Below are 22831 nucleotides of genomic sequence, written 5' to 3' on the forward strand. Positions count from 1 at the left end.
CCTAGGAGCGGGGTGCCCCGTCCATTTCTGACCATCTCCGACGCCCCAACTTCATTCGGTTATCTGACTCTGAGTAAGCCAAAGTTACACATTCCCAGCTAGTTCTGGCCAAGAACAAACCTACTTAGTAATATTGTGAATCTGGTTATAGATTCTCTTAATATTGTAGCGAGGATGAAGAGAACGAGGGGGCTCGGGGGGTTAGAGCATGCGGCAGGATCAAAAAGCGGACGCCTGATCTGACAAACAGTTTCGTAAGCGGAAGACGCTTCATTTGGTGTCAGAAGTGTGATCTCTGTCCCGGCAGACTCCTCCTTCCGAGGATGGAACCTGTCTCCACTCCTGAAGGGGACCGCACGGCAAGTACCAACAGCACCAGAAATCCGGGCGCCTCGAATCCTACTGCCTCCCAAATCTTGGTACTCTTCTCGAACCACCTGGAGCAAGCCGAAGCCTCATACGCTCGACAAGAGAACCAGCTCTTGCAAAGCACAGTATCACACTTTGAGGACTTGACGGCCTCCGGTCCAACGAGCTTGAGTAAACTTAGAGCGGTAAACCAGCAGCCGAAAATGGCACCCCCCCGATTGCCGCCATCTTGCCTGTTTGCCACATTAGTGATCACGTGACTTAAAGATGGCTGCGCCCAGAGGTGGGTCAGATCAGATTGGCCAGATCACGGTCAGCAGATGGGCACTCTGGGGATGTGTTCCAATCTTACTCAAATAGACCCGAGTTATTCCGGCGAATCAAGTCACGTGACAAGACAGGTTGACGCGGGTAGGTTTTTGAACGCAACGGGTACAAGACCTTTTCCCAAGTGTGAGATAGAGTAAATTTTGGAACACGGCGACACGGCCGCCTGAATGGGAGCCACTGTAGCCGAGCCGAGCGCGAGTGTGTGCGTGTGCGAGCTGGTCGGGGGCGGCTGGTGCGGCGACGGCGGCAACGGCGGTGCGAGTCGCATTGAACCGCGATGATCGTGCTGTGGGAGATTGGAAAATCTCCATGCGTGCTATGTTTGGCTAGGCAGACGATGAACGAATAGAGCCGGGTATGAACGTATGGCACAAGATCTAACCAGGTATGGGCACCGATCCGAATCGGTCGTAGTACATGTCAAACATCGCGTGGATATCTCGCATGAAAGTTTTGCATTCTCTCTGCACTCGACCTGCGGAATGTTCATTGCTCTTAAGGATAGGTACGCAGGGCATATGGAGTGTCTGCGATTGGAAGCCGAGAATGAATGCGTGAGAGGTTTTGGTGCTTTCGCGTGACTAAGGCTCGAGGATACGGTTGATCACGTCAGACGTTCCCGGCCGATTTTCTTTTACGTCCGACCCATATTAGGTTGCTATAGGTTGCCGTGCCCGTGGGGAACGGCACTGCTACCGTAAGTTCGCGCTGTGATTTGTAAGCATGGTCCTCGGAGTCCTGAGCCCTCGGCGCACACCAGGCGCCGTCTTCATATATAAGGTCTCTACCGCGCATACGTCCGACGTACCTTTGAAAAAATCGGCCGAGTATGTCCAACGTATATAAGGAATGCCTTCCGGGTACGTCCAAACTACCTTTAGTCACAGCGTTAATTCTCTGCTTGCAAGGCGCCGGTAGTCGTCTGTAGGTGTCAACACGGCTGAGAATAGTTGATGGAAACCAATGTCGTTGGTCAAAGTTCTCAAGACAGTGCTTACTCGCTCGCGTCGAAGCTTGTGAACGGTTACACCTGAAACCACTTTATGTCTCTTTTTTTCGGATACAGCTTTTTCCGGGATACCAGCAAGCGCTACAGCTGTTGCGCCGTCTTGTTACAGAAGGACTGGGCATCCGCAGACACAAGTGCAGTCCTTCAACCACTGCTGGTGTCAAGTGCAGGAAAATAACAAGGGGCTCACAGATTTTTGTTCTCTGGTACAGAGCAGCCGAGACAGCATAATGCTGGATTGTAACTCTGTTGTTACAGTGTCTTTCACCAAGCACAGCTGTTCCGGGGACGGCCACGTGCTGTCTTTTTGCCTGTTTGCTACGGTCGACACGGTGGAGGCAGGTCGTGACATTGCACGGACGGCTGGACACCGAAGCGACGCAGGCTGACCATCAACCTTCTCAAGGGTGACCCATCTTCAGCCTCCTGAGTACGCTGAAGGCATCATACTCACCTAGGTCTGGTGCCATTGCAGCAAAGCACTTCTGCGCTTCACGAGGCATGCTTGCTTCTCTTTTTATGACTTTCTCTCGGGGCTCTGTCAGCATCTTCTTTGACTCTTGCTTTTGTTCGAGCGGTCATTTGGATCGTGAGAGAAAATAGTCTGCAGGGACTGCTGTCCCTGTCCAATATAGTGCCTTTAGCTTTCAGTGACGTCTTTCAGAAGCGACTACTAACAAAAGTCTCCGCACTTTCTCTACACTGGCATGGATCGAAAGCATCCTTACACATATGTCACTCCAGAGGCACTCCTGTAGCTTCTGGCGTACCAGAAAGACATCTAGTTGAACCATTGCTCCCTTTTGTGATTTTTTTTTAAAAAACTTGCCCTATCCTTGTCTTTTAGTGTTTTTCTTTTCTTCTTATGTCTGTGTCATTTACAGAGTCATATCAACCACACAAAACTTAATGTAACTTTGAAAGTTATGTAGACCTAAGTAATGGTTAGTTACACATCAAAATATCTGCCGACATTTGTTCACTGCTTACTCCATTAGCATGCTGCCTGCGATGCGTCTCCGACTGGTGTGTTTACCGATTCTGAAAAAGTGGTCCCTCAATTTCCTCTCGGTGACGTCATACAAGCGTCATGCTGTTGCCGGCCGCAATCCTGGCAGTGTCACAGCAGCGCGGGTGAACGTGACGGACGCCTGTTTTGCTGCAGGTCGCTCTTCAGTGTTGCAGTCCACGGAAGTTTTGGCAGCTAGAAGTTGGGACACCCTGACGACAGCGACACTCGTGTTCGGTTGTTCTACTCGCAGCCTTTTCGTTAGCATTTCTACGACCAACCGCCAGAATCACGACATGCAACAGCATGACACTTTGGCTTCTGTGACGTCATTTGTTGCCACTTTGGGACCACTTTTGATGTATGGGCAGCATAGGACGCTAAACACACCGGTTGGAAACACGCTACGGACACCATACTATATATAACCTTGACATGGAATCTGTCTTGCACTGTGAATGTCTTGTACATTTCTCTCGCTACCTTCTCTGGAATGCCGTTTTCTGATTCAAAGCGCATCCTTGATTTCTTATGCTGTAACCTCCGTCTGGTTTTTTCATCTGTCAACTGCCTTGCTTATGTTGAAATAGTGCGACCAAAACTAGAATATGCGTCCTCGGTGTGGGAGCCACATGTTAAATGTCTCTCATCCAATTTCAGGGGTGGATGCAGGAATTTCCTGAGGAGGGGGGGGGGGGGGGGGGGGGTCAGGTGTTGGTCAGCGTACCATATCTTTAGGAACCCCCTCCCCTTCTCCCTCGTTTCACGCCCTAAATTTTACGCATGCAGAAATCAAGAGGGGGGGGGGGGGGGTCAGGATATCCGGACCCCCCCTCTAAATCCGCCCCTGCCCAATCCGGATTTGGTTCAGAATCGGGCTAGTACTCGCTTTATTCTACATTTTAGGTTTGGTAGCATCACTAAACTTAAATGCAACTTAAATGCAGTTTTTTTTTTCAAACTCCCCTGTGTTCATATAGGCATATTAGTAAACTTTGTCTCCATCATAGGTTTTAATTCCTGCATGATTTATTCATCTTGCCACCGCATCGGATATTCCCTCGCATTGATCACTGTTCCTCTCAACAGGCCTGTCGACTTTAATGGCCTGTCTGAAGCCACTGTTTCCCTCCAAGACATTGACTCCTTTCGTGACATATTAAGCTCAATATTTTATTAAATCACTCCATTATGCAATACCCTAACCCCAGGGCTCTTAGGATACTTAAAATAAATAAACAAAATGAAAAAAGTCGGTAGTTGGAAAGAAACTGGACGATTCTTGTCGTGAGAAGCCAAGTCTTTTGATATGTGGCGCCAAGTCTTCATAAATGGTGTTTTGCAAACAGAAGCCAGGCTCAGATGGCAAATGTAGCACAGGTTTAGTTATTGTCCACGAAAGAGCACGAGCTTGTTGAAGTATTGCCGGACGGGCACTCCCCTTTCCTCGGCACTTTGCTGCCGGCACATGTGGTGAATCCTCAGCTGAAAGTAGTGTGCCAGCATCTTCTTGAGCATGACAGAGAAGTGAGATTGATTGTCAATTGTTTGTGCAACAAACAGGTGGTCGAACCTCTTGAAGGATGGTGACAAGGAGACAATACTCAATGTCTCGGTTTGCAGCCTGAGAAGCCAGTTCCGCCCTCCCTTGGCCACTGTGTCGAAGTTTCTGCGAAGCACCTTCTCGGCAGTGGTGCAGAGATGCAGAATGTCTGGGGATGGACTGTGGAGACCGCCCTTGTCCTTGACACGCACCAGGTCACATTTGTCAGTGGTGAGAAGTGCAATCCTTGCACAGTCCGGGCATTTTGCGTCTTTTGCAAAGTGAACGGCCACATTGCCCGCAATGTATTGTACAATGCTCTCGGCAAACTCCGAGAGAGGCTTGTATCCTATAACCCAGGTGGCGTCGGCGTCGTCCTGGCTTGTGTCAGCTGTCGGGTCTTGCTGGCGCTTGTCCGACGAGCTCAAAAGGAGCGTCTCCGTGCCGTCGACCTGACAGTTGCCACGGCTCGAGGGCAGCACATTCGCGATGAGGCACTTCCTGTACGCCGAGCGAAATTCGAGGGCCGTAGGATTGTTGTTGTTGCCCGTTCTGTTCCTGATTGTTGCAAAGAACAATTCGAGGTGGTCTTGACTTAGCTTGCGTGTCAGCAGGCACTTGAGCAAAGGACTGCTGCTCCAAACGAGGTCTTCAGCCAGACCCTTGATGGACTGGAGGGCCAACAGAAATCCAACAATGGCGGTCTTTCTTGGACCTTGGATCAGGGGTCTGCCCGTGGTATCCTTTAGGCCTCTGAGATAGCGCGAGGCTTTGTCAATCCTTGTCAAGATTGTCTCCTTGTTGTTGACGCGAATGGGGGCCTTGCTGCCAAGAGCGAGAGGGTGGCAGGAATTGGTGAGGTCAAACGTGTCGTCCACTACTGCTGCAAACTCGGCAGTGGCCTCCACACCCTCAAAGCCGGGGATCTGCTTTTCCTTGCAGAACAACAAGGCGCAGCTGACGGAGCGGCTTAACGTCTGTGCCGCCAACGACACCTTCATCTTCTGTTGGTGGAAATCAATGTGCCGTCTCCGAAGTTTGTTCCCGGCGTGTAGGCCTTCCTTTTGTTGTAGGCGATCCAAACACATTATGTAATGCCAGGCAACAGTCCTACCCGCACCATCCCTGATGAGCTCCTTTTCAGCCAGCAGGTTTCGCATGAGCTTCAACATGTGGCATGCGTCTAAGATTGCATACACCCTTCTTGACGGGTCGGAGGGGTGAGGGAACCAGCTCTTCATTCTTGGTTCCGCCAGGCTTACGCCAAGCGCTGAGAGCATGGATAGATTGCAGCTTGTGCCGTCGCACGTCACAGAGATGCAGTCGGCACCAGCCTCCTTCAATTTTATCAGGTATTGCTGGACCAAATTGGACCGAACAGTGCCGTCGAGTCCATCAATCAGGGCATATCCCAGAGGTAGCTTCCAGTTGCGGTTGACGGCAACTGCCAGGAAAACAAGCGCGTGCTTCGCATATGCAATGCAGTCGTCTTTGAGGATGCCATGGCCCAGGTCGCAGTAGCCTACAACTTCCTTGCCGTCCCAGTCCGCTTGTTTCTTTATACTAATCTCATCTACCATAAGGCTGATGAGGAGAGGTCCTTTCTGAGCTTCGTGGGAAACTTTTTCGAAGCACTCCTTTGTGAAGCCCGGCTTCGCACCAATCACGGCTGCCCATTTCCGAAGTGCGCTGGGGTGAGGCAGTTTCACATGTTTGCGCAGAAATTTGTAAGCTTTGGCCGAATAGAAATGCAGTGTCAAGGCAAACTTGCGCACATCTTCCGAGTAGCTGTTGTTTGCCTTTCCTGTTTTTTTCAGCACAATGTCTCGCAGTGTGCCACTGAAGATGTTGTCCAGGATGGCTACCGCTGGTTGAGGTAGCTGTGCCCTGAGTTTCTTCAGCAGCGCATTGAGTTTTTTTATCTTCATTCCCTTCCGGTTCGCCTTTCTTTTTGCTTGTCTTAGGATCTTCTTGGCTTTTCGCAGCTTGCGCTTGCTGGCAGCTAGAAGCATCCTGTCCCGTCGTGGAGACACAACTGTGTAGCTGTGGTCGCCAGAGCAGGTGGCCGGCCGTGAGGATGGAGCTTCGGGGCTGCTTGACGCTGCTTGAGAATCTGCTGTGGATGGGGCGTGTGGAGAGGGAAAGTCAGTCTGGCGGGACCGTTGAGATCGGACCACTTGGGAGGTGGAGGGAAAGTCAGTTCGGGGGTGTTGTTGAGGTCTGTCCGTTTGAGGGGTGAACAGTGTGGGCACTGCTCCTTGTTTGAGGTTAGTCTTGCCAACAAGCCTGTGGAAGCAGTCATTTTCGAAGTGCTCTGAACACAGCTTGGAGAACTTGGTGGGAGTCCAGTGTATGCATTCCATTTTCTGCAGCCATGCCTGGAGGAGTTCTGGATGTCTCAGTGGAAATCTGCGGGAGACAACGAGGTCGGACTGTCAAAACACCGAAACAATGCTGTCTTTCAATAAAGCAAATACATATTTGTGCATTTCTAATTATTGTTTGTGTGCATTTTATTATAGAAAAATATGCTTATTCTAAACTACCCCTTCTGCCTCATTTATATGCCACTAATATTTGAAGTTTCTGAAACATTTGTTGCAAGTATGACGAGCAGGTAATTTGAAATGTTTCAAACCCAATTTGGAGTAGTTTAGATAATGTGCTTCAACCACAGAGCAACTTTCAAATATGTGCGGTTGTCCTACATAAATGTGCCCAAAACTGCAAGTTTAGATCCAATGATTGCGCTTGCTTGCCTATCGCATATTTAACTGTATTATAATGATGCGACTTAATTATGCCGAAATGCGGGCTAAGGTTCGTAAAGATCGCAACGCAGTTGGAAAGAGTTGACCGCAGTAATTTGAGAGTTAGTGGAAAGCTTACCCGTGGAACGTTATTGCCGAGTCCTTCTTGTACCTGTTAGTACAGTTAGGAGCCGCGCACGAATGCGGCATAGCTTTTAGAGTTCAAATCAAGTTGGAAATAAAATGGCAAAGGAATCGGACACGACGAGCTGACAGCCTCTGAACCACAGGAATATGCGCAGTCGTCTGCTATCTTTTGGCCGCAAATTCAAACGAAGCTTGATTGAAGTCAATGTTGTAGATTACTTTATTACATCAGTTATAAGCACTAAAAAACTGTGCCACTTTGTCAACATTGCAGTTATAACCAAAATCACACAAAAAATTGCGCGCCAAAATTGTCGTCTGCTACTCTTTGCGCGCCCTAGCTGCTGCTGTTCAATTCCATGAAATGCCCAAACCGGCATCTTCCAGCGATAATACGAAATCGGCATACACATATCAAGCAACAAATAGGAATTTCCGTTCTCAGTAGCATGCATTAGACAATAGACTATCGAAGTGATATGTTTGAAATCATACTTGCGTGCCTGCAAGATGCTTCCACCACAGTGCAGTGTTGAAATGTGCACCGTTGTCAAGGGGGTTTGTATTAGAGCACTGCACGGGCCCGGGCCAGCCCGAAAGCCCGAGCCCGGCCCGGCCCGCGGGCCGGGCTCGGGCCGGGTAGCACGCATTTTCTCGGGCCCGGGCCGGGCTCGGGCTTGAACAAAAAAGTTCTCGGGCCGCGCCGGCCCGGGCCGGCCCGGGCCGTGCATGGGCAATCTTGTCCCGTAAATCATAAATTGTTGTTGATAGCAAGAAGTTTGCTCATTAATCTTTTAGGTCAATTGAATACAAAAAAAAGCGAAGTGCAAATTCACTACAGCCTCGTTAAAAATAATAACTAAAAGACGTCTTGAAGCTAGAAAGCCTTCAAGCTTTTTCCGTGTGAGCGAGGGTTGTGTTATAAATTGTAAACAAAATAAAGTCCCAGTCATATGCTTGTCAACCTGTCTGATCCATCGCACTCAAAATATCTAGTTCACTATTAGGAAGATTTAGAAAAACGTACGCAAGCGCTTTGGGTACCGTAAAAATAGCGTTGCGATGTAAAACCTATCGCGATGCTAATTTTAGCTTGCCCAAAGTACTTGAGTACGCTATTCTAAGACTCCCTTATTGCACAGAGCGCGACACTACATTAGCGCGAACAAGCGATCGTCGTGTTTTTATGTTTATCTCATAGAATCAAAAGGCTGTTTTCAAAACTATTAGTGTCTTTAGAAGTGCTCATTTGGGCCACAGACCTAAGCGGTATACTTTAATGCCTACTTACACCATTTCGAAGTAAAATTCGAAAAAAGAGCCAACGTCGTGTTCGCGCTATCAGTGTCGCGCAGTGTACATAGTCCGTTCCGCGCTTGCACGTTTTGGGAACCATCTTGAAAAAAAAAACGTTTTAAGGGGTTAAGTAGGAATATATTAAACTTAAGCTTGCCTGAAAGGGTTGTATATTTTAAGAACGCGTTTACATGTAAAGCTACTTCAGAACACATTCTTAAACAGAAAAGGTGCGCAGACCAGGCTTAGAACGATGGAAACTTTTTGCGAAGAGGTTGCGATGTGCAGGGCCTTATACAAGTAGGTTGAAACGGGACGCGTTCAAACGCAAAGGGTGTTTCGGAAACTGGTTCAAATAAGAAGGGCGTTTAGGGAATGGGTCGAAACAGGACAAATTCAAACGAGAAGGGCGTTTAGGGAACTGGTCGAAACGGGACGGGTTCATATGGGAAGGGTGTTTAAAGAATGAGTCGAAACAGGACGGGTTCAAATGGGGAGCTCGTTTCGGGAACGGATCGAAACAGGACGGGTTCAAACGGGAATGGGTTATTTCGGGCTACAGCCATCGGGCCGGGTCGGGCGGGGCCTAGAAATTAACAATTCTGTCGGGCTGGGGCCGGGCCCGGGCCGGGTCTCTTCCGGGCCGGGTCGGGCCGGGCCTAGAAATTAAAAATTCTGTCGGGCTCGGGCCGGGCCCGGGCCGTGTCTCTACCGGGCCGGGTCGGGCCGGGCCTAGAAATTCCGGCCCGTGCAGTGCTCTAGTTTGTATTAATGCATGCTACTGAGAACGGAAATTCCTATTTGTTGCTTGATATGTGTATGCCGATTTCGTATTATCGCTGGAAGATGCCGGTTTGGGCATTTCATGGAATTGAACAGCAGCAGCTAGGGCGCGCAAAGAGTAGCAGACGACAATTTTGGCGCGCAATTTTTTGTGTGATTTTGGTTATAACTGCAATGTTGACAAAGTGGCACAGTTTTTTAGTGCTTATAACTGATGTAATAAAGTAATCTACAACATTGACTTCAATCAAGCTTCGTTTGAATTTGCGGCCAAAAGATAGCAGACGACTGCGCATATTCCTGTGGTTCAGAGGCTGTCAGCTCGTCGTGTCCGATTCCTTTGCCATTTTATTTCCAACTTGATTTGAACTCTAAAAGCTATGCCGCATTCGTGCGCGGCTCCTAACTGTACTAACAGGTACAAGAAGGACTCGGCAATAACGTTCCACGGGTAAGCTTTCCACTAACTCTCAAATTACTGCGGTCAACTCTTTCCAACTGCGTTGCGATCTTTACGAACCTTAGCCCGCATTTCGGCATAATTAAGTCGCATCATTATAATACAGTTAAATATGCGATAGGCAAGCAAGCGCAATCATTGGATTTAAACTTGCAGTTTTGGGCACATTTATGTAGGACAACCGCACATATTTGAAAGTTGCTCTGTGGTTGAAGCACATTATCTAAACTACTCCAAATTGGGTTTGAAACATTTCAAATTACCTGCTCGTCATACTTGCAACAAATGTTTCAGAAACTTCAAATATTAGTGGCATATAAATGAGGCAGAAGGGGTAGTTTAGAATAAGCATATTTTTCTATAATAAAATGCACACAAACAATAATTAGAAATGCACAAATATGTATTTGCTTTATTGAAAGACAGCATTGTTTCGGTGTTTTGACAGTCCGACCTCGTTGTCTCCCGCAGATTTCCACTGAGACATCCAGAACTCCTCCAGGCATGGCTGCAGAAAATGGAATGCATACACTGGACTCCCACCAAGTTCTCCAAGCTGTGTTCAGAGCACTTCGAAAATGACTGCTTCCACAGGCTTGTTGGCAAGACTAACCTCAAACAAGGAGCAGTGCCCACACTGTTCACCCCTCAAACGGACAGACCTCAACAACACCCCCGAACTGACTTTCCCTCCACCTCCCAAGTGGTCCGATCTCAACGGTCCCGCCAGACTGACTTTCCCTCTCCACACGCCCCATCCACAGCAGATTCTCAAGCAGCGTCAAGCAGCCCCGAAGCTCCATCCTCACGGCCGGCCACCTGCTCTGGCGACCACAGCTACACAGTTGTGTCTCCACGACGGGACAGGATGCTTCTAGCTGCCAGCAAGCGCAAGCTGCGAAAAGCCAAGAAGATCCTAAGACAAGCAAAAAGAAAGGCGAACCGGAAGGGAATGAAGATAAAAAAACTCAATGCGCTGCTGAAGAAACTCAGGGCACAGCTACCTCAACCAGCGGTAGCCATCCTGGACAACATCTTCAGTGGCACACTGCGAGACATTGTGCTGAAAAAAACAGGAAAGGCAAACAACAGCTACTCGGAAGATGTGCGCAAGTTTGCCTTGACACTGCATTTCTATTCGGCCAAAGCTTACAAATTTCTGCGCAAACATGTGAAACTGCCTCACCCCAGCGCACTTCGGAAATGGGCAGCCGTGATTGGTGCGAAGCCGGGCTTCACAAAGGAGTGCTTCGAAAAAGTTTCCCACGAAGCTCAGAAAGGACCTCTCCTCATCAGCCTTATGGTAGATGAGATTAGTATAAAGAAACAAGCGGACTGGGACGGCAAGGAAGTTGTAGGCTACTGCGACCTGGGCCATGGCATCCTCAAAGACGACTGCATTGCATATGCGAAGCACGCGCTTGTTTTCCTGGCAGTTGCCGTCAACCGCAACTGGAAGCTACCTCTGGGATATGCCCTGATTGATGGACTCGACGGCACTGTTCGGTCCAATTTGGTCCAGCAATACCTGATAAAATTGAAGGAGGCTGGTGCCGACTGCATCTCTGTGACGTGCGACGGCACAAGCTGCAATCTATCCATGCTCTCAGCGCTTGGCGTAAGCCTGGCGGAACCAAGAATGAAGAGCTGGTTCCCTCACCCCTCCGACCCGTCAAGAAGGGTGTATGCAATCTTAGACGCATGCCACATGTTGAAGCTCATGCGAAACCTGCTGGCTGAAAAGGAGCTCATCAGGGATGGTGCGGGTAGGACTGTTGCCTGGCATTACATAATGTGTTTGGATCGCCTACAACAAAAGGAAGGCCTACACGCCGGGAACAAACTTCGGAGACGGCACATCGATTTCCACCAACAGAAGATGAAGGTGTCGTTGGCGGCACAGACGTTAAGCCGCTCCGTCAGCTGCGCCTTGTTGTTCTGCAAGGAAAAGCAGATCCCCGGCTTTGAGGGTGTGGAGGCCACTGCCGAGTTTGCAGCAGTAGTGGACGACACGTTTGACCTCACCAATTCCTGCCACCCTCTCGCTCTTGGCAGCAAGGCCCCCATTCGCGTCAACAACAAGGAGACAATCTTGACAAGGATTGACAAAGCCTCGCGCTATCTCAGAGGCCTAAAGGATACCACGGGCAGACCCCTGATCCAAGGTCCAAGAAAGACCGCCATTGTTGGATTTCTGTTGGCCCTCCAGTCCATCAAGGGTCTGGCTGAAGACCTCGTTTGGAGCAGCAGTCCTTTGCTCAAGTGCCTGCTGACACGCAAGCTAAGTCAAGACCACCTCGAATTGTTCTTTGCAACAATCAGGAACAGAACGGGCAACAACAACAATCCTACGGCCCTCGAATTTCGCTCGGCGTACAGGAAGTGCCTCATCGCGAATGTGCTGCCCTCGAGCCGTGGCAACTGTCAGGTGGACGGCACGGAGACGCTCCTTTTGAGCTCGTCGGACAAGCGCCAGCAAGACCCGACAGCTGACACAAGCCAGGACGACGCCGACGCCACCTGGGTTATAGGATACAAGCCTCTCTCGGAGTTTGCCGAGAGCATTGTACAATACATTGCGGGCAATGTGGCCGTTCACTTTGCAAAAGACGCAAAATGCCCGGACTGTGCAAGGATTGCACTTCTCACCACTGACAAATGTGACCTGGTGCGTGTCAAGGACAAGGGCGGTCTCCACAGTCCATCCCCAGACATTCTGCATCTCTGCACCACTGCCGAGAAGGTGCTTCGCAGAAACTTCGACACAGTGGCCAAGGGAGGGCGGAACTGGCTTCTCAGGCTGCAAACCGAGACATTGAGTATTGTCTCCTTGTCACCATCCTTCAAGAGGTTCGACCACCTGTTTGTTGCACAAACAATTGACAATCAATCTCACTTCTCTGTCATGCTCAAGAAGATGCTGGCACACTACTTTCAGCTGAGGATTCACCACATGTGCCGGCAGCAAAGTGCCGAGGAAAGGGGAGTGCCCGTCCGGCAATACTTCAACAAGCTCGTGCTCTTTCGTGGACAATAACTAAACCTGTGCTACATTTGCCATCTGAGCCTGGCTTCTGTTTGCAAAACACCATTTATGAAGACTTGGCGCCACATATCAAAAGACTTGGCTTCTCACGACAAGAATCGTCCAGTTTCTTTCCAACTACCGACTTTTTTCATTTTGTTTATTTATTTTAAGTATCCTAAGAGCCCTGGGGTTAGGGTATTGCATAATGGAGTGATTTAATAAAATATTGAGCTTAATATGTCACGAAAGGAGTCAATGTCTTGGAGGGAAACAGTGGCTTCAGACAGGCCATTAAAGTCGACAGGCCTGTTGAGAGGAACAGTGATCAATGCGAGGGAATATCCGATGCGGTGGCAAGATGAATAAATCATGCAGGAATTAAAACCTATGATGGAGACAAAGTTTACTAATATGCCTATATGAACACAGGGGAGTTTGAAAAAAAAACTGCATTTAAGTTGCATTTAAGTTTAGTGATGCTACCAAACCTAAAATGTAGAATAAAGCGAGTACTAGCCCGATTCTGAACCAAATCCGGATTGGGCAGGGGCGGATTTAGAGGGGGGGTCCGGATATCCTGACCCCCCCCCCCCTCTTGATTTCTGCATGCGTAAAATTTAGGGCGTGAAACGAGGGAGAAGGGGAGGGGGTTCCTAAAGATATGGTACGCTGACCAACACCTGACCCCCCCCCCCCCCCCTCCTCAGGAAATTCCTGCATCCACCCCTGAAATTGGATGAGAGACATTTAACATGTGGCTCCCACACCGAGGACGCATATTCTAGTTTTGGTCGCACTATTTCAACATAAGCAAGGCAGTTGACAGATGAAAAAACCAGACGGAGGTTACAGCATAAGAAATCAAGGATGCGCTTTGAATCAGAAAACGGCATTCCAGAGAAGGTAGCGAGAGAAATGTACAAGACATTCACAGTGCAAGACAGATTCCATGTCAAGGTTATATATAGTATGGTGTCCGTAGCGTGTTTCCAACCGGTGTGTTTAGCGTCCTATGCTGCCCATACATCAAAAGTGGTCCCAAAGTGGCAACAAATGACGTCACAGAAGCCAAAGTGTCATGCTGTTGCATGTCGTGATTCTGGCGGTTGGTCGTAGAAATGCTAACGAAAAGGCTGCGAGTAGAACAACCGAACACGAGTGTCGCTGTCGTCAGGGTGTCCCAACTTCTAGCTGCCAAAACTTCCGTGGACTGCAACACTGAAGAGCGACCTGCAGCAAAACAGGCGTCCGTCACGTTCACCCGCGCTGCTGTGACACTGCCAGGATTGCGGCCGGCAACAGCATGACGCTTGTATGACGTCACCGAGAGGAAATTGAGGGACCACTTTTTCAGAATCGGTAAACACACCAGTCGGAGACGCATCGCAGGCAGCATGCTAATGGAGTAAGCAGTGAACAAATGTCGGCAGATATTTTGATGTGTAACTAACCATTACTTAGGTCTACATAACTTTCAAAGTTACATTAAGTTTTGTGTGGTTGATATGACTCTGTAAATGACACAGACATAAGAAGAAAAGAAAAACACTAAAAGACAAGGATAGGGCAAGTTTTTTAAAAAAAAATCACAAAAGGGAGCAATGGTTCAACTAGATGTCTTTCTGGTACGCCAGAAGCTACAGGAGTGCCTCTGGAGTGACATATGTGTAAGGATGCTTTCGATCCATGCCAGTGTAGAGAAAGTGCGGAGACTTTTGTTAGTAGTCGCTTCTGAAAGACGTCACTGAAAGCTAAAGGCACTATATTGGACAGGGACAGCAGTCCCTGCAGACTATTTTCTCTCACGATCCAAATGACCGCTCGAACAAAAGCAAGAGTCAAAGAAGATGCTGACAGAGCCCCGAGAGAAAGTCATAAAAAGAGAAGCAAGCATGCCTCGTGAAGCGCAGAAGTGCTTTGCTGCAATGGCACCAGACCTAGGTGAGTATGATGCCTTCAGCGTACTCAGGAGGCTGAAGATGGGTCACCCTTGAGAAGGTTGATGGTCAGCCTGCGTCGCTTCGGTGTCCAGCCGTCCGTGCAATGTCACGACCTGCCTCCACCGTGTCGACCGTAGCAAACAGGCAAAAAGACAGCACGTGGCCGTCCCCGGAACAGCTGTGCTTGGTGAAAGACACTGTAACAACAGAGTTACAATCCAGCATTATGCTGTCTCGGCTGCTCTGTACCAGAGAACAAAAATCTGTGAGCCCCTTGTTATTTTCCTGCACTTGACACCAGCAGTGGTTGAAGGACTGCACTTGTGTCTGCGGATGCCCAGTCCTTCTGTAACAAGACGGCGCAACAGCTGTAGCGCTTGCTGGTATCCCGGAAAAAGCTGTATCCGAAAAAAAGAGACATAAAGTGGTTTCAGGTGTAACCGTTCACAAGCTTCGACGCGAGCGAGTAAGCACTGTCTTGAGAACTTTGACCAACGACATTGGTTTCCATCAACTATTCTCAGCCGTGTTGACACCTACAGACGACTACCGGCGCCTTGCAAGCAGAGAATTAACGCTGTGACTAAAGGTAGTTTGGACGTACCCGGAAGGCATTCCTTACATACGTTGGACATACTCGGCCGATTTTTTCAAAGGTACGTCGGACGTATGCGCGGTAGAGACCTTATATATGAAGACGGCGCCTGGTGTGCGCCGAGGGCTCAGGACTCCGAGGACCATGCTTACAAATCACAGCGCGAACTTACGGTAGCAGTGCCGTTCCCCACGGGCACGGCAACCTATAGCAACCTAATATGGGTCGGACGTAAAAGAAAATCGGCCGGGAACGTCTGACGTGATCAACCGTATCCTCGAGCCTTAGTCACGCGAAAGCACCGAAACCTCTCACGCATTCATTCTCGGCTTCCAATCGCAGACACTCCATATGCCCTGCGTACCTATCCTTAAGAGCAATGAACATTCCGCAGGTCGAGTGCAGAGAGAATGCAAAACTTTCATGCGAGATATCCACGCGATGTTTGACATGTACTACGACCGATTCGGATCGGTGCCCATACCTGGTTAGATCTTGTGCCATACGTTCATACCCAGCTCTATTTGTTCATCGTCTGCCTAGCCAAACATAGCACGCATGGAGATTTTCCAATCTCCCACAGCACGATCATCGCGGTTCAATGCGACTCGCACCGCCGTTGCCGCCGTCGCCGCACCAGCCGCCCCCGACCAGCTCGCACACGCACACACTCGCGCTCGGCTCGGCTACAGTGGCTCCCATTCAGGCGGCCGTGTCGCCGTGTTCCAAAATTTACTCTATCTCACACTTGGGAAAAGGTCTTGTACCCGTTGCGTTCAAAAACCTACCCGCGTCAACCTGTCTTGTCACGTGACTTGATTCGCCGGAATAACTCGGGTCTATTTGAGTAAGATTGGAACACATCCCCAGAGTGCCCATCTGCTGACCGTGATCTGGCCAATCTGATCTGACCCACCTCTGGGCGCAGTCATCTTTAAGTCACGTGATCACTAATGTGGCAAACAGGCAAGATGGCGGCAATCGGGGGGTGCCATTTCCGCTGCAGGCAGTGGGTTCCGGTTTACCGCTCTAAGGTAATACTCAAGCTCGTTGCTCCGGTCACCGAACGTCTACATCGCCTGGTGGCCAAACTTTATGAACCCGAGGAGCTCTGTGCCGTTAACGTTCCAGTCCAGAACCCATTGGGACTTCCATGTCTGCGCCTGAAACCCTCCACACACAACGGTAGCGCTCCTTGGAGGCCTTATATTTCACAATTCAACATCATTGTGGTCGCAAACTTTTGGGCGGAGGCTCAAAATGCTCGTCTTGGCCACCCATCTAGCTGGACCAGCCTTGAATCTAATGCATCATTTGCCACCTGAAGCTTGACAATCTTGCCCGTGCTTGGTCGCAGCATTAAACCAGCGCTTCAGAGAAGGGCCGCTCCGGTGCCTCCATCATGCACAACTTCACAGCTGCCGTCAGTCTCCAAAAGAGACAATCTCGCATCTCTCCGACGACATCGACCGCCTCGCCCGTGTTACGTTCCCTGGCTGCCCACACGAAAAAATTGTGACTGCCGCCACCGTGGCATTTATTGATGCCATCTCGTCTGTCCAGGTGCAAGATGCACTTCGTCTAGCACTCTCGAAAACTCTTTGCGCAGCACACACTCGTGCCTTGGAGGTACGAGCCGCTCGACAGGCATCTCGATTTACGTGTCTGCAATTTGAGAGTTCCACTGGAAGGACACAGTTCCTCCAGCTTTCATTTACTGGAATGGCCACCTGCGAGGTCATTTGCGGGAGCAGTGCCTGAAGCGTGACATTTGCCATGGGAGCAGAAATTCGACAACAATAATGACGCCAACTCGTAATTCAACTTCAACTTTTATCTACATCCAGGTCATCATCGACGGTGTGCCAGTGTGCGCACTTGTCGATAGTAGGACAACAGCCTCTCTAATCCACCCGAAAGTTTTCCTGAAGGCGAACCGAGCCGTCCTAGCTGCCAAACTTCGAAAGCTGTGTTGTCCAAACCAAAACAGGGGACATGGTTCCTGGGCTGCACAACCGTGCCTTTCACCGTGGGGAACTTCAAGTTGAAGTGCCTTTTATTGTTGCGGCTGTTGGGCAGTGCATCCTTGGCATAGATTTTCTCAAAGCACACGAGTGCATGCTTGACTTCAATGCTGGGCTGCTGCATCTAGGAACCGACTTGTGTCCCTTGAGAGCTTCCATGAGAATGGTGGTCTGCAACTGTGGGCCCCCTGTAAATTCTACTTCTCCGTACCTGGATCTACACGTGCCGTCTACCAAGTTAGCTACACACCTATTACCACTCTACGAGGTCACAACTCTGAGCCTAGATAAAGGCGACGCTGGTAGGCATTGTCAGCTACTTGAACGATACACAGCGTCACCTGTCGACGACAGGCAACGCTGATTTGGGCCTTACGTCAGCAGCAACACACCGAATAGCAACCGTGTTGTGGCACAGCCACCGAGGTGGGCTCGGTGGCTGTGCCACAACACGGTCCATTAACCCGCTGTCCTACACCATGCAGGTCCTTACCTCGTTCATCACCCTCGTCATGGTTCCAGCCTTCCTGAATGATACCTGGATTATCGCCACGGAAAGTACGCCCCTTCGCCACGCGCACGGCTCGAGAGATTGGCAGTCATCAACAGCAAACGCGCCGCTAAACCTTGTGGCGCTGTCTTCTGATCCGTGGATCCCCAGTTCATCGTGGGAAGCACCATCGTCATCGACGTCAACAGATGCGCCAGTCATAAAAGAACAACATCCGGCGACTGCACTCTGTGGGCTCGGTGGCTGTGCCACAACACGGTCCATTAACCCGCTGTCCTACACCATGCAGGTCCTTACCTCGTTCATCACCCTCGTCATGGTTCCAGCCTTCCTGAATGATACCTGGATTATCGCCACGGAAAGTACGCCCCTTCGCCACGCGCACGGCTCGAGAGATTGGCAGTCATCAACAGCAAACGCGCCGCTAAACCTTGTGGCGCTGTCTTCTGATCCGTGGATCCCCAGTTCATCGTGGGAAGCACCATCGTCATCGACGTCAACAGATGCGCCAGTCATAAAAGAACAACATCCGGCGACTGCACTCTGTGGGCTCGGTGGCTGTGCCACAACACGGTCTATTAACCCGCTGTCCTACACCATGCAGGTTGGTCTGTCATACGTTAGCTCGTCTAAGAAATCGAGCAACTATCTTTTAGTACAGCTGCCGAGCCTGCAGTGTTGCATTGCCGTTGCTAGAGAATGTGCTCAAGTCATCCGCCGCTTACTGATGTTGTCTGGAGATGTAGAGACTAATCCGGGTCCTGTTACCTCAAGTGAAATCCTAAGCGAATTTCAGAAGCTGTTTGCAGGTCAAACTAAACTCATCGAGGAGGTAAAGGGCCTAAAAAGTCAGCTGCAGATAACCGATAGGACCATATCGGACCTAGGCAGGCGGATGACTGACCTGGAGGGTCATTACCAAGGCCTTTCCACGCTACGTGCTGAGGTGGAGGCCACGGTGACCAGGGCCGCCCACGCGGCTCGTCAGGTCTCTGACCTTGAGGCCCGTGTGGACGACGCTGAAAATCGATCCCGACGAAAGAATTTAATATTTTATGGTGTGTCCGATCCCTCACCTACAGAGACGTTTGCCCAGTCCGAACAAAGAATCATTCGCCTTTGCTCTGAACTTTTTGATGTAACATTAGACTCGAAAGAAATAGAACGTGCCCACCGCCTCGGGCGTCATTCGGTCGAGCGTCCACGACCAATAATAGTGAACTTCTCCTTTTTCAAAACTAAAGAAGCCATCCTTTCGAATGGCCGTAAACTAAAAGGTACTAACTTCAGCATGGGCGAAGATTTTTCCCGCTCAGTTCGCAACGCACGGAAGCACCTCCTTGCCTTTGCTAGAAGCAAATCTGCTCCCTTTTCTTTGCGCTACAAAACACTGCTTATCGGCGCAAAACGTTACGTTTTCGATGAATCATGCCAATCAGTCAAAGAAATCTCATAGCAATCGCACCGTCAACAGAAAATTACAACACGCCCCCAACGTGCCCCTCGAACTAATCTTTCTTTTTCGGTGATCTTTACTAACATACGCAGCTTTCTTCCGAAGCGCGAACTCGTATCTGGCGTTGTATTATCTTCTGAATGCAATGTACTTGTGCTCACTGAAACTTGGCTAACCAGTGATGTTACTGACTCCGAAGTTTTAGCGTACCTGCCAAATTTCCGTCTCTTTCGTAATGATCACAAAGGTACTCGCGGGGGAGGTGTTCTCATTGCCGTAAACCATCAAATACCATGCACTACTATTAACACTAAATCCGATCTGGAAATACTCTGGCTCATCTGTCATGCCGCTCCTGAAACAGTGCTGTTGGGTGTCTGTTACAGGCCGCCGCATAATAGTCCCGATTTTCCGGGGCAGCTTAACGATATGCTGTGCCACCTCACTGCAAAACATCCCAATGCCCACATACTTCTTTTTGGCGATTTTAATTACCCATATGTCGATTGGGCTAACCTGGCGCCTACAACAACGAGCAACGCAGAAACGAGAGAATTTATCGATGTTTGCCTCAATTTTAACCTGTCCCAAATATTAACTGAGCCAACACGTGTCACGCAAGAGACTGCAAGTCTCTTGGACCCAATATTAACCAACCGTCCTGACAGTATGTCGTCAATTACTTACCTACGGGAAATTAGTGACCATAAGGTCATTCACGCTGATTTTATGTTTTCGCCGACGTTGCCCCCTTCTCAAAATAAAACAATTTGCCTCTACAACAAAGGAAATTATGAAGCGATAAATAACCATTTAACCAATTTTTTTACTGACTTTGAGGCTGCTTATCAAAGTCGATCCATCCATGAAAATTGGGTACTACTAAAGAACAAGTTTAACGAATTAATAAATACATTTATTCCTAAAATCAGTTTTCGTGTTAGCCGACAGAAGCCATGGTTCACTAAAACCCTTAAGAGGCTGGAAAATAAAAAAAAGCGTCTTTTTCGCTCTGCGAAGTCAAAACCAAACCCATGCGCGTGGGAAAGGTACTACGAGGCCGAAGAAACATATTTAAACGCGATCATTGAAGCCAAGCGCTCATTTTTCCTTATTGACTTACCAAACATATTAATCAGTAACCCAAGAAAGTTCTGGCAGGTCATAAACCCTCAGCAGACTCCCGGTTTAACTCTTGCCGATGAATCGGGGAATGTGCTTAGCGATAGTAAGTGCGCTAACATGTTTAATATCGCGTTCTCATCAGTGTTTACTCAAGAGCCCGACGCACCACTCCCACCTGTAATCGTAACTATTGAATCGGAAATGCACCCCATTTCATTTTCCACTGCCGGTATTTCGTCTATTATTGATAACATCAAGTTGTCATCATCAGCGGGCGTCGACGAAATCACCTCGAAATTTTTGAAGAATTGTAACCATGTATGTTCATCATTTTTCTCACTTATGTTCTCGCAGTCACTTTTCACAGGCGGCATTCCAGATGACTGGAAGGCGGGGAAGGTCGTTCCCGTTTTCAAATCAGGCAACAAGGACTCTCCATTAAATTATCGACCCATTTCCTTAACAAGCGTACCCTGCAAAATCATGGAACACGTCATTTATACCCACGTTATGAACTTCCTGGACTCTAACCAATTCTTTCACTCTTCTCAGCACGGGTTTCGCAGGAACTTCTCCTGCGAAACTCAACTAGCTCTCTTTCTCCACGACTTGCATACCTATCTCGACTCTAACTGCCAAACTGACGCTATCTTCCTGGACTTTGCAAAAGCCTTCGACAAAGTACCTCATAGACGCTTGCTACTAAAACTTTCTCGGCTAGGATTAGACCCCGACGTCTTGAAATGGATACAGGAATTTTTGACTAATCGCTCTCAGTCCGTCCTCGTTAATAACCAGTCCTCCAACTGCCTACCAGTATCATCAGGTGTTCCCCAGGGCTCCGTCTTGGGCCCACTGCTATTCCTCATATATATTAACGATTTACCCTTACACGTTACTTGCCAAATCCGTATGTTTGCCGATGACTGCGTTATTTACCAACCAGTTACTAACATTTCTGACCAAATCAATCTACAGGAAAACCTCAACCGCATCCAGGAATGGTGCGACCACTGGCTCATGTCACTTAATCCTAATAAATGCAAACTCATGTCCTTTCATCGCCGAACCAACCCTTTCCTTTTCCCCTATTCAATTGCTAACACTCCCGTCGAACTAGTACAGTCCTATAAATATCTTGGTGTCACCTTAGGTAGCGACCTATCATGGCGCGCACATGTCACTAACATTATCTCATCAGCAAATAAAAGTTTAGGATTTCTAAGACGCCATCTACGTACCGCTCCTCAAAGCATAAAACTGCTAGCATACAAATCACTCGTAAGGTCAAAGCTGGAATACGCATCCCCCATCTGGAGCCCGCACCAAGCCTATCTCAGTTATGCACTCGAACAGGTTCAGAACCGCGCCACCAGATTCATCCACTCATCTTACTCGTACAAAGTTAGTATCTCATCCTTAAAAGCTGAATCGGGCCTTTTAGACCTCTCCTCTCGTCGCCAAACTGCTAGCTTATGTCTATTTCACAAGTTTTTCTATTCTCCGCTCCATCACGCGCCCTACATTGTACCCCACGCCCGCATCTCTCTCCGAACAGGTCACCCATTGCAGGTCACCCGTCACCGCACTCGAACTGCCACTTTTTTCAATTCCTTCTTCCCCCGTACTGCAACAGACTGGAACGGCCTTCCCGGCGAAGTTGCTACGATCACCTGCCCATTAAGGTTTGCTGAAGCTGTGTCAATCATCAATCCAACGTAACAACCTATTGTTCAAGTTATTGTTTTTTTTATATTCTCCCACCCCTTATGTAATACCCCTCCCGAAGGGGTCTTTAAGGAAATAAAGTGAAGTGAAGTGAAGGACAATCAAGCCCTGTACGGCAGCCACCCAGACGTGACCCCTTGGCGCAGCGGTCATGTGTCAACGGCGTGGTCAAGACGATGCTACGACAGGGCGTGATTGAACCCGCATGCTCCCCATGGCACACCTGCCAAGTCTCCCGTATTACTCGGGAGACTCCCGAATTTCGACCAATTTGTACGGTTGTACGATTGCTAAAAAAATCTCCCGGAAAACACAAATTTCCCCCTTCCCCACACCTAAACAAGGAGTCTTTGCCGTTACAGCAAACAGCTGCAGTGATAGCGAGGCCCTGCCGTATCTCGAGATACAGCAGGGCCTCGCTAACATGAGCATTGCAATATAAACGTAATGAAGCTGTCTTCATGTAAATTTCTTATCAATATTTCTTTTTAAAAACGGGGATAATTTCTAAGTAAAGGGCCCCACCCCCCCCCCCCCCCTCCCAACCGCTTAGAAATTCTTATGGATTTGGTTTCTCCAAACTTGGCAGGTATGCCGTGGTCTTCCCCATGTCACACTAGTAAAGAAAAAGGACGGGTCAACACGCTTCTGCATAGACTATTGACGACTCAATGATGTTACTAACAAAGACTCGTTTTCCTTGCCTCGGACCGACGACATTTTGGACG

The 22831-nt window shown here is 49.0% G+C and overlaps 1 protein-coding gene and 2 long non-coding RNA genes across 5 annotated transcripts; 2 read left to right on the forward strand and 1 right to left on the reverse strand.

The window, feature by feature from the left end:
* Positions 1-888: 888 nt before the first annotated feature.
* On the forward strand, positions 889-6755 carry LOC121833756. The gene is made up of 2 exons (XR_006076816.1): positions 889-2166; positions 6633-6755. It is a non-coding gene; the product is annotated as an uncharacterized LOC121833756 (long non-coding RNA).
* A 3326-nt stretch (positions 6756-10081) lies between these two features.
* Positions 10082-15939, reverse strand: LOC121833757. Of its 2 annotated transcripts, none has more exons than XR_006076818.1 (3): positions 15744-15939; positions 14690-15062; positions 10082-10204 (listed from the first exon to the last, which is right to left on the reverse strand). It is a non-coding gene; the product is annotated as an uncharacterized LOC121833757 (long non-coding RNA). The 2 variants fall into 2 exon arrangements; XR_006076817.1 differs by having other exon boundaries at positions 14662-15062.
* A 2001-nt stretch (positions 15940-17940) lies between these two features.
* LOC115319710 lies at positions 17941-22095 on the forward strand. 2 transcript variants are annotated; one of them, XR_005798177.2, is made up of 2 exons: positions 17941-18083; positions 21934-22095. XR_005798177.2 is itself a non-coding variant. In XM_040209826.3 (2 exons), the coding sequence occupies exons 1-2, from the start codon at positions 18078-18080 to the stop codon at positions 19248-19250; spliced, it is 858 nt and encodes a 285-aa protein (XP_040065760.3). In that variant the 5' UTR covers positions 17941-18077; the 3' UTR covers positions 19251-19467. The 2 variants fall into 2 exon arrangements, 1 of the variants encoding a protein (XP_040065760.3); XM_040209826.3 differs by lacking the exon at positions 21934-22095 and adding an exon at positions 18399-19467.
* The last annotated feature ends 736 nt before the right edge of the window (positions 22096-22831 follow it).

The sequence above is a fragment of the Ixodes scapularis genome, unplaced genomic scaffold (genome assembly GCF_016920785.2).
Source record: "Ixodes scapularis isolate PalLabHiFi unplaced genomic scaffold, ASM1692078v2 PGA_scaffold9__187_contigs__length_104089568, whole genome shotgun sequence".
Lineage (NCBI taxonomy): Eukaryota > Metazoa > Arthropoda > Arachnida > Ixodida > Ixodidae > Ixodes > Ixodes scapularis.